At 36.7% G+C, this 12206-nt stretch overlaps 1 protein-coding gene across 16 annotated transcripts in view; it reads right to left on the reverse strand.

The window, feature by feature from the left end:
- PARD3 (par-3 family cell polarity regulator) overlaps positions 1–12206 on the reverse strand; it is a 462771-nt gene that overhangs the window by 219618 nt on the left and 230947 nt on the right. For all 16 annotated transcript variants that reach the window (XR_011323725.1, XM_069778120.1, XM_069778113.1 and 13 more), the window contains 2 exons: positions 7168–7259; positions 4082–4165 (listed from right to left, as the gene is read on the reverse strand). Coding sequence is in view for 15 of the 16 variants with exons in the window: in XM_069778120.1 (XP_069634221.1) it covers positions 4082–4165; positions 7168–7259 (176 nt within the window). In the remaining variant the exon portion in view is untranslated. The remainder of the gene's footprint in view (positions 1–4081; positions 4166–7167; positions 7260–12206) is intronic.

Here is a 12206-nt window from a genome sequence, read left to right on the forward strand (position 1 = left end):
CAGTCTCTTTTATTTTTCCAATTCTTCTGAGACTTCCTTAATATTTTTAAGACATTTAGGATATATAACATAGAAACACAGATTAAATATTTTTAGCTGCCAGGTTTTAGCTCTATGGATTTTGTGGCATGCTTCAATAGGAAGAACAGCTGGCAGAGCCCTACATACTGCTCTGCATCAAATGAGGTTTTCAGATGAATATCCAAATCCTTTTCTGTTCTGTTTTAGTAAGTATACTTCACAGTAGTCTTGGGACTATAACTTCCATATCATTATTCACAGAGATTTCTGGTGTTATCTCATATATTCTTTGTGTCAGTTGAACCTGCTTCCAAAGACAGACATGCCAGGATTTCAGAAGAGCAGCTAAGGTATAGAGCTTAAGAAGATTTCAAAGACTCTTAAAAGTAGAAGAGATCATATAACAGTAAGTTATGCTATAATTACTATTAAGCTTGCAGAGGAGAGCTTGATACAACCCCATTTATGCATCAACATAACATCCCCCATCAGCCAGGATTTCTCAAATGCTATTCTTCAGGGACTGAGTGCTTGCTCTGCTTTCTGAGCACCTAGTAAGAGGAAGGATTGGTGCTAAAGGCAATTTTGCACAGATTTAGAATTTACTTTCCTTTTATGCTTTCCTCTCATTCATTTCCTCTTTGCTCTAGTCTTATCTAAACACTTACTCACTCACTTTCTATTCTGTCCTTTCTGCTTTCATTTTCATGCTTCCTATTCTGCTTAGCACTGCATCTATGCCATTGCAAAAATGTCCAAGCAGGTTTTGCAAACAAAACTTTTATCTTGAAAAACTTCACAACCATAAGGTGATGAATATGTATAACCCTCCCCGATTTTGGTAAGGTGAACAAACTGTTAACCAAATCATATGATCAAAAAGGCCAATAAAGGACTGATAAACTTCTAGAGGTAAAAACAGAAGGATAATAAGCAAACATATCCATAGAAGAAAGTTTGACCATGTCTGTACAAATCAATACTACTTTTTCCAGAGAATTATGGAGAGATTTTTTTCTTCCCATTTAAAAGAAAAGTCTCCGTTTTACTAGAAATAGAAATAATTAGTAGCATCTATATAGACGAGGCAGAGATCTTTACAGATTTTGTTCAAGATCAAAAGCCAATACTGAAGACAGGTTCTTACTCCAAACCCAAATCCTCAAAAGACCATGAAAAAGTCAAATATTTCCTCAATACAAATAAAGAACATAGATCTGGCATATAATTTTTAGAGGTTTGGGGTGTTTGCTTTGGGGGAGGGCGGATTTTTTGGTGGGAGATTGCTGCTGCTTATTGCATAGGGGAAAAAAGGGAGAATTGCATTAGTATGTTTTTACACTTTTTCACTTCTTAAAATTATTGATTTAATAAACATTGTCTATTAAGTAACATTTTCAAAAGCAAGAGAAAGGAACTGGAAGAAAAATAATTGAAAACACAGCATAACTGGAATTGAACACCAAGCAAATATAAAACAACAGTGGACCAATGGACTAAGTTATATGATACATCAGGCTTTTTGGACATCCCTCAAAGTCTTAACTGAGTCCTGTATTTCATTTTGTATATTTAGGTTTCTACTGAGCAGATCCCCTGCTCAAGTAAGTTAGTTCACTGTAGCACGGAGCATTATGCTCTGCAGCCAGAGGAGGAACAAAGAGCAGCCATGTGCTAGAGTGAGAAACAAGTAGGCAGAAGAGGATCCCTGCCAAGCACCTGCTCTCCCTCTGAATCTAGCAAAAGGAAAACCAAGTGTATCTTATCTGCTCAAAAAAGCTGGGGGACGAGGAGGGGGAGGGGGGGAAAAAAAAGAAAAAAAAAAAAAAACACAACACAAAACCCCCCATGAAGTGCTCCAAAACTGAAGTTGGGTGCATTCCTTTCCCTGCCCATACCGCAGGCTACAGGCTGCTGGAGAAAATGTCTTTGTTCTCACTGAAAGCATGTAGAGGTGTGGGCACAGCTGACAGTAAAGCAGCAGTACAACACAAGTGCTTATAATCAATATCAAGCAATGAACTCTACTTTTCTTCCACCACAATGTAGACAGCATGGGAGAAATGTTTTGGAAATATCAGAGGTTCTCTCCAATTCTGCTCCGCCACACTTTCAAGACATGGACCCAAATATCTCCCCTCTCCAGCAGATTATCTGGGGGAGGTTTGAAAAAAACTCAGAGAGCAATTGCGCATACCATCCATTTTTCAGTGAGGGGAGTTCTAGTATTACAAAGAAAAAGCAGATAAATTGTAATACAATATTTTTTGTCCTTGTAACAGAATTTGATTTTCAAGTATGTCCTCATTCTAAACATCTGTATTTAAAATTGGCTTTCCTGTTATAAAACTTTATCATATAATCCCAAACTGAGAACAAAAAAGAGTTAATACTCCTTTGTAGCTCTTGACATAGCTAGCATCCTTAAAATAGTGGGATATTTTATTTCTGTGTTTATGGCTTTTTCATTTTACATGCTTTCATTATGTATAAACAGTTTAAGCTTCATCTCAGATTTGACAACCACATTAACATCCTGGAATTGAATTTTACTTGAGTTTAAATTATTATTCAAAATGTCAAAATACACATTCCTAACATCAATTTTATTAAACAAGTACTTAGTAGGCAGCCAACATTATTAAACAGGTCTTTTTCTTGGCCTTCACACTGTCTAAATCCCAGATAGCTGTGTGAACATTTCAACCATTTCCCACTTTATGGGATTTACTTCTGAGCTTATGTTTGAAGCATCTTTCACTCATGCCCCTTCTTTCCCTACACTGAATTTACTAAATTTCAGATTGTGAAAAGAAGAATTTACCACTTTATGGAAGTTTGTTCTTAATACTTACAGTCCTCAGAAAAAGTAGCCTTAAATTTAAAAAAATTACATTTTCTCATAATACTTGTCAGTATGGCTATGAAAGCATTGGGTTTAAAGTAACAACTGCAAATAAAGCTCTTATACTGTGTTTAAAATACTGTGAAGGTATTTGGTATAGACAGAAAAATACATTTATCATTTCTGAAAAGAGGGTATCAATATTTGAGATATATATGCATAGCAAGTTAGTTTTGCTCTTAATTACTAAACTGAAATTGCTGTTGGGTCGACAGACATGTGAGAACATAACACCCCTTCAGGTGTAATCAAAGATTACTTTTTAAAATATGTATTTGTTCCCCTTTTCCTTACAGAGGGAAAATACAGTGTATCCTTAGAATATGCATCACCAAAATAAAATTTGCATATATTCCTGAAGAACTATCATTTTTCAACATACTTAAAAGCTTTAAATCCACCACTAATTGCTACAAAACTTAAGCTATTTTTCTGAGATAATGTTAATGACCCTAAATGCTAAAACTCTACTTTAACAAAGTAAGCATCAGACATATGTATTCTGTTTACAAATATAATCCCCCACATTATATTTTTTCATGTAAAGGACTTTCTTTACACTTTTTTTTGTAAACAATCCAACTTCAGGAGTTCCAGCCTATCATATAATAAAACAGGTTCACCTTCCCCAAAACCAGAATGTTTCAACTGGTTTTGCTACTTCATTTTAACCGCAACAGATGGGACAACCCTAAATATCAAAAGCATGGTGATTGTTTTCTGTTCCACTCTTACCAAGCACAGGCGTAGGACGCCTCTGGTTTACACTCCTGCTGTTATTGGGGAACTTGCGCCTCTAAACAGTCAGCAAAGAAATGTTGCATAAATATCTACCTGAATTAAAGCAGCAGATTATAATTTTTAAGAGTCCAAAAGGAAACGTCTTTATACTGCAATTTCCCATGAGATTACAACAGAACCTCTATTGAAACCCCAGAGTTCTAACTCCTCTTAAGCAGAGCCTTTCCATTATGCAGTCCAATCCAAGTACAGAGTCAGTAAACTTGCATCTCTTCCTTTCTTAATCAGTGAGACTGCCTTTTGAAAAACATACAATATTCTACAGAAGGCAAAGGCACACAGTACAAAAATTAACACAACTAAGATAAAACACAGCAAGTTACAATTCAATTAAAATCCTACACAATACGTTACCTTCCGCCTCGGGCACTGAAAGGCACTACATGGATTCCCAAAGGCCCGCCGTCATTGGAGACTTCTACGAGCTTTACCATATCACTGTGAGACAATGATGAATGAGGGAATATGAACATGTACCGTGAAGGAACCAAAAAACCCCACACAAACATACACACAAAAACAAAACCATTCCAGAAATCAAGTCATGGTGATGAAAGCATTGTTGAATGCTACGTACCTGAAGATTAATCTGATGGCATGAAAGGAGATCAATCATCAAAAATAGTTCAATTAATAAACCAAACAAAAATCAAAGAAATTTTTTGTAAACTTAGTTTGCTATATAAAAATAGCTATCATCATCACATGCATATTCTTTTATTCCTTCCTTATTCTAAAGTTAAATTTAAGTTAACTGTTTGGACTATTGAGCAGAAATACCTGAAATGCCACATACAATTTTTCCTCAGAAGCCTAAAGCTGATCATAGCACTACCGTGCTTTAATTTTTTTATCTTCGAGAAAGCCCAGTCTAAGCCTTAACATTAGCTTTCACATAACTAGCCCTTAATCAAATAAGAATTATTAAATTTTTAGTTGGTTAAATTCTTCTGTTTTAAAACACACTAATTTGTTTTATTATAATTCCATTTTATTTATTGGAAGATTGCTGTATGTGTATCTCATTACTAGACAAATTTCAAAGTAAAATTTAACCATAACATTCAAAACCAACCAGACATTCTCCTGAAGCAACTATACATCTAGTTTTCGATTATACTTTTTGCTGTAGAGAGGGGAAAAAGTGAAAGAGGAAAGTACAGGTTCAGAAAGAGATGCAAAAATTCTAGAAATAGATTTGGACCAAATCTACAGATGCATTTGAAACACACCCACATCTGGAAAGGTGGAATATAGCCCATAAACCACAAAGAGTTATAAATACCCAAATGAGAAGATAATGCACAAAGACCAAACCTCTCAGTAAATCTGGAAGTGAGGGAACTGAACGAAAGCCACAATCTAAATTTGTGGCTTATGCCTCTCTCTAGTATTACATACTTTTTCCACATTTCCTGGCACTACATATATATATACACAGATCTTTGAGAAGCTTGTTTCTCACAAGCATACAAATCAAATTTACTCTAGAAATGGAGCAAATAGCAAGACCAATGCCCTATGAAAGCAGTAGAAGATTTTCTACTTCCTCAATAAGCTCTTGATCAGATGGTGGCCCATCAGTTTGCAATGCTCAGTCTGGAGTTTGAGAATAACCAGACCACATATCGTTAGGAAGTCAACAAAAATCCTGTGTTGCAGTTTATTTTAGATTTCCTCCACATTCAGTTTTTTTAATATATTTTTAAGGTAGCCTTTACATTTGTTCTATGCCTCAATTCATGTCTGATTTTTTTTTAACTTGTTTTTTAAACAACACAGCTGGAAGTTCTCTATCCCTGTTGCCGCTGTTTAGCTCAAGAAAGTACTGCAACAACAGGAGAGCCGAGACACGTCAGCCAAAACCATATTATTCTTCAGACACGGACCAATGTTTTAAGGCTGCCAGCATTACAACTTTTGGCAATGTTCCCTGTCCCAGTTTCTGTACAGGCTAACTTCATTTCATTCTCACTGTACATAAAGGCTAAGCTGTCATTAACTAGTATGCAAAGCAGCGCACAGGAATCAACCAATGCCTTTCACCTCCAAAAGGTACTCTAAAAGACATCTTTTGCTATTGGTATGCTTATGGCTCCCTATGATCAACTTTTTTCCAACTTTCCTATTAGCTTAAAATAAAATTGAGGGCTGAGGAAGAGAACAAGTGAAAATCAGTGTGATTCACCTGGAACTGTCATAAGTGGAAACACAGCTTAAATAATTAAAAAAAAAAAAGTCAGTTTTTATATCCAGCCTACACTGTTTAACTTGTTCTACTGCTTGAGTCAGTAACCTTCCTTTTTTCCAAAATACGCATTTAAGGTCTAGGCACTCATTTTTATTATCCTTTTTCTTCAAAAAAATCCATCCCAAATTCAAATGTTATACTCTGCAGAACAGAACACAAAAGGAAATTATCCCTTCCTAAGAGAGACTGTTTCAATTCTGCTTCCTGATTTTCTCAGAAGTTTGGACCAACTGCTTCAAGCAAATATACGAAGTAGTATGATATCAAAACAGAAAGAATGAAGTAGCATAAGATGAAAAGTCAATAAGTTACTCAAAAGCAACACCAAGAAGCATTACGTTGGACAGAAGTTCTGCAAACTCTATTTAGCAAACAGCATTTGGAATTTCCAATGTAACAGATTTTGTATATAGAACAGAGTAAAACTCAGCATGTATTGCCTAATAGAAGTCACCATGATCTTTATCTAACATTTAAACCCTCTGCACCTAATTCATAATTTAATTCAGAAATAATAGGAGCAGATTTATTTTTATTTAAAATTTAAGTTTAATCGATTTAAAGGGTTTAATTTAAGGATATCATTAATTCCATAGTGAGGTATGGATCAGCTCTTTGCAATGAAATGCAAAAGGTCAAGCTTGCTGTATCTCATGATGAAATAAAATATCCTTAACTGATTTTATTTTTTTTTTCAATTAGGAAGAGCTTCCCACTCCTAAACAACATCAGTCTTCATCCATTCACAAAGTATGAGGTTTTTGACCACATAACTTATGTGACCCCCACGCACGTCTTCCCAGTAGACTGTGAACTGGTGACAGGAATTAAGATTTTCCCCTTTGAAATTCCTGCCTGTTGATCTATTTGTGTTAGCCCTGACCCTATTCATTCTGTCAAGTTTTCAGAGTTCCATCAAATAAGCATCTTCTTTGAGGCAGAAAATCTACTGTAGCATCAGCACTTATAAATGTCAAGTTTTTGATGCTCATCTTTAACACAGGCTTTTTAAACTGTTTAAAATCTGCTTTAAAAAGGTCCATGAAGCAAATTGTTTAAAACCAAAATGACACATGACCTAAAAAAGACTGCCCCATTTTCTTAAGAGCGTATTACTCTGAGTTTTTTGCTAGTCCATGTTCAGTCTCAAGATTCATCGTTAAAACAATGTGTTCTGCCAGTAACTTACTCCAGGGAAAAACTGGTAGCATTCTCCAAACCAGTGTCTGCATGTCCAACTGGCTCAACTCTGCTGTTGTCCTCCTCTGTTCGATCTTCATCCTAGAGATAAAAAAAAAAAAAAAAAAAAAAAATTTAAATCTAGGTTTAATAGGTTAACTCATTTTAGTAACGCCATTTTACCATTTTCAGATGATTGGGGTTACCAAATGTGCAGTGGAAATGTGTGCTTCCACAACTACAAAAATCTTTTTTGTTGTTGTCTGAAATGTTTGCAAATTGGTTTTTGTCCCTTTATGCGTTTTTGTAATGATATTTATAGTTTAGTCAGGTTTATATCATAATTTTACTACAGTTATAAAAGCAACGCTACAGAAGTTATCACAGCCAGCATTTTTTTAAAAGGTACACAAGAAAAAGCACAAAATCAGCTGATGGTCAGCAGTGTTTGGGTAAACTTCTTCCAAGCTCTCTCTGGGCAGGTTACTGGGGTCTCGGCTGAACACACAAGGCAGCTCACTGAGGTTCATTTGCCAAGAGTTATAAACAGTGTAAGAAAATGCAGCTTGTATAATTTCATAAAGTACCAAGTACTCTTTAAACATTTTTTCCCAGGCCTTTATTAATAGCACACCAGAAAAGGCTGACATCAAAGAGTTACGTGAGGCTCTTATGCTAACCGATTGATTTTATTTCTAATTTGACTTTCCAAAAAGTACATACTTTATTCACCAAATGTGTAATTTTAATGTCAAAGTTGTGAATGTTGTATTTTCAAACTTGGATCAGGGTAATTCAAGGACTACCAGTAAGAAGATCTAAAACCATTCTTACACCTGTGTTACTCATTAGAAGCTTATGCTTTTAATTACCCATGTGACCAAACAGAAAATATTATGAAGTGTGAACACTTGGTTTCAAACACGGACTTAGATTCTAGAGCCAGAGCCATCAGGTCAGTAAAATAATAAGTGATAGGTTATGAGTTTAGCACACAGAGTCAGACAACATATTAAATTATTGAAGAGATATTAAAGGCAGGCAGAGGCAGTTGGTAATGTCCAATTGACATTTCCACTGAGAATCTGCAAAAGCAGGAGGCTGGATGCATCAAGTTTCCATGGGCTGTAGATATGCCTTGTGCATCCTGGATAGCAGCGCGCTGCGTGAAGCCAAGCTACTTGAAGATTGATGATCCTGTGTTTTGAGAGGCTTTAATATGCACTTCTTCGTCATCTATCTCTGTTAAGCACTAGGCAAGTAATACATTTCAAAGGTTAACCAGCATCTTGAACCTGCCTGGAACTGCATTATGAATGTAAACAAGAACTCAAAATAAAATATTTTCCATATAGTAAAAGTTGCTTATAAACCCAATATAAAGGATAATCCATATAATTCATAAATGTGACATAAGCCAGCGTTTACTTTTCTGTATTTACTGATTTCAGCTGAAGTTCTATATGTACCATGGCATAAAGTTGAAAAATAAATATTCAAATCTCCAGGACAATTCTACAGTTACATGCAAAAAGGTGTATATATAGGAAAATCAGAATATCTGGAGTTGTTTCACATTAAAAAGAAGCATTCCACCTTGTTTCATACGGTATCTTCCAGATCACTGTTGCCATGGGTTTCTTGTTTTGAAGTTAGGAACACTGGTGATTGCAGAAAACTACATAGTGTATTTATCTTGCACTGAAGCTATTATCTGCAAGTCTAAAATCAGAGTTGTTGATGAAACGCAATTTTGAATCTCAGCTATGATAAAAGGTCATCAGAAGTGAATGTGACTTTGTTAATACAATGTTTTTGGCAATTTTCCATGTGTGGTCTTTTCAAGCAAACATACGATAAGTATAAACACATGTAAGAAGAGACCAAAATAACATCCTATTAGCAGATATGCCTCTGCTAACAAATGTCTGGCTTAATGCTGTGTCATTTTAGCAGACATCTGTATCGTACAATGTAAGCATCGTTAATCTAGTACCACTTGGGTCCTACACTACCATCTTTCAGCCCCACAAGTTTTTCCCTTGACTAGTTTCAAGTCTGTACATAAAACTCCCCTTGCCCCACTCCATCTTTGCAGCAGTCCTTCGGACTTGCTCTTGATAGACCCACTTTCGGTGCCCTCCTGGGATACAGCCTGCCATGCAAGACTCGAGCTAAATCCTTGTGGAAAGCCTTCTTTCCACCACTTCCCAGCCCTGACAGTATCTTTGCTCTCATTCCCAGCGCCTCCTAATGTCAGCTCACACTTAAGCCTCTCTACTTGTTGCACATCCCATTTTCTTTCTTTCTGTCCCACCTGGTGGCCCAGAGGTTTATTCTGCCAAGGGAAGAAGCATCCCCCTGCCCGACCCCGAGTGCAGCCAGGACGAAGGCAACAGCCAACTCACCTGCCTCCTGCCTATACCATAGCTTTTAATGTTAGGATGTAACACGTCAGAAACTGCAAACCAAAAGCTATGTAAAACAGATGCTATCTGGCACCATCACATCTACTTTGTGTGCCTTTTGTATCGAGAATTATAAACACGGCAAGTTTTGGAACCAGACTCGGTGTCAGTTATCCAAGCAATTAAGAAACAGCAGCTCCCACACGCCTCTGTCTGGCTTTTCCCGGACAGCAGACAGATCTGTATCAAAAACATGCACGTGCCTGTAAATAGGTGCTTAGAGGAGGAATCACAACCCTAACGAAAGCACTACTGCCATAATCAACAGATGTATGATGTATCCTTTTAAAAATCTTTAATATTACAGTAATCAGGCTCTCTTTTCTTCTCAAAATAACACAGATTTTGATTTACGTTGAAATGAACTGAGAGAAAAATTGGACACCTGCAGAGGGATTTGACTTAAAATTCTGATTTACTAAGAAAAGTAACTAGCTGTGAAAATCTCTGCATCAAGCAATTATTTCTTTATTTGGAAAGCAGTTTTTCTTCTGCAAGGCAAATTCCACCTGGATGTGCTATCATGAGGTAAAACGAGGAAAAGGACATTTGGAAGACCAAGAAAGTTTCCGAGAACACAGACTGATATTATGGCAGATGCTTCTCAGAAACAACTGATTTGAGCAAACTCCCAAACCTGTAAGGTTTCTTTGCTCTCTATAGAAACACCAGTTCCTGCTATATCAAAAGATACAGCTTCTAATGTACAGCCACTAAAGACAGAAAGATTTTTTTTTTCCCAAAATTGAAATAGAGTAATTAAAAGACTTCTTCCAATGTACTTCTACCTATCCTGATGTGTTCAGCACAAAATTCCCCCAACTGCCTTTTGCTGAGATGACTCAGCCAGGGCTTCTCACCTGGGCCTCGCTGTGCCACCAGACATGGATGCAACTTTTCTTAAAGCATCCATGCCATTTGTCATGTATTTAGGCTACTAATACAGAGATTAAACAATATAATGACAAGTTTGAACAATGGCATCAAACAGAAAGGAAACTTCTTGAAATTTATTTTAGTTAGTTTAAGAGAATTAGGGATTTCAAAAAGCTATTCTTACTTTTAAATGGAACTGTACAAAATTTCTGTGTCTTGTAAGAGTCAAGTTTGTGTGCAGGCCCACAGCAGCAGACTCTTGCAAAAATTTAAAAAAAATTCATTGTTCTAAAAATAAAATTAAAAAAATCACTATTGTTCTAAGTTCTGTAATAAAATTAATGACTCCAAAACTGAAAAATTATCTTAACTGCCTAAAATGGACTACTAGTGCTAGCAGTTCTGCCTATAAAAAGGTCCATTTCACAGTTCACTTGCACAGCATTAACAAAATACATATGAAAATTTGCAAATTGTTTTGTATTTTTCCTTATCACCTCTTAGGATTACTGTCCTGGTTTCAGCTGGGATGTAGTTAACTGTCTTCCTAGTAGCTGGTACAGTGCTATGTTTTGAGTTCAGTATGTGAAGAATGTTGATAACACTGATGTTTTCAGTTGTTGCTCAGTAGTGTTTAGACTACAGTCAAGGATTTTTCAGCTTCTCATGCCCAGCCAGGGCACCTGACCCAAACTGGCCAACGGTGTATTCCATACCATGTGACGTCCCATCTAGTTTAGGAACTGGGAAGGGGGGGGCAGGGTTTTTTCGCCGCTCGGGGACTGGCTGGGTGTCGGTCGGCGGGTGGTGAGCAATTGCCCTGCGCATCATTTGTACATTTCAATCCTTTTATTACTACTGTTGTCATTTTATTAGTGTTATCATTATCATTATTAGTCTCTTCTTTTCTGTTCTATTAAATCGTTCTTATCTCAACCCAGGAGTTTTACTTCTTTTCCTGATTTTCTCCCCCATCCCACTGGATGGGGGGGGAGTGAGTGAGCGGCTGCGTGGTGCTTAGTTGCTGGCTGGGGTTAAACCACGACAATTACAAAATCCTCAGTTAAGAAATGTAAGCAGTACACTTGCCAACAGAACCTTATTCAATATATATGAATCCAAATAGTCCCTTTAATTACATTTTCTCAGATTACTTATGAGTAAAGACTGTCTTGTGCCATTTTCAAAGCTCAAAACCAGCCATGCCTTCCCTATCTTACTGGACATTTTATCTTTCATTACCAAAATATCAGCTCCTGCCTCTTATTAATCCACAATTGCTACCAGTCACTACTTCATCTTCAAAGAAGCACCTTCCCCACTCATCTCTGCTGTTCAATACACTTCTAATGAACTCCCCCAAAACATAAGCAGAACTTCTTCACATTCCCTCATCTTTTGAAGATTACCTGCAGAAAACTCAATAGCAGCCAGGGAGTCTGAATAAAGTTAGTGCAGTCACTTAATTCCTATGTGTGCAGTCTTGATTTCTAGGTGCCTGGTCTGAGAAAGTACAATCTACTTCAGCCAGACACAATGGGAAATGGGCTCTGAAGGAATGTGAGGGTTATGTAAAAATTCGTCTTCCCTGAACACTTAATCCTATCTCTCAAATTCAACAGCAATATCTCCATGGTACCAATAACTGAAAAAAAATGGGAGTAAAGGTGTTTGGCTCGGGTAGGTTGGGTTTTTTTCAATTCAG

This window comes from Haliaeetus albicilla, chromosome 2 (genome assembly GCF_947461875.1).
Source record: "Haliaeetus albicilla chromosome 2, bHalAlb1.1, whole genome shotgun sequence".
NCBI lineage: Eukaryota > Metazoa > Chordata > Aves > Accipitriformes > Accipitridae > Haliaeetus > Haliaeetus albicilla.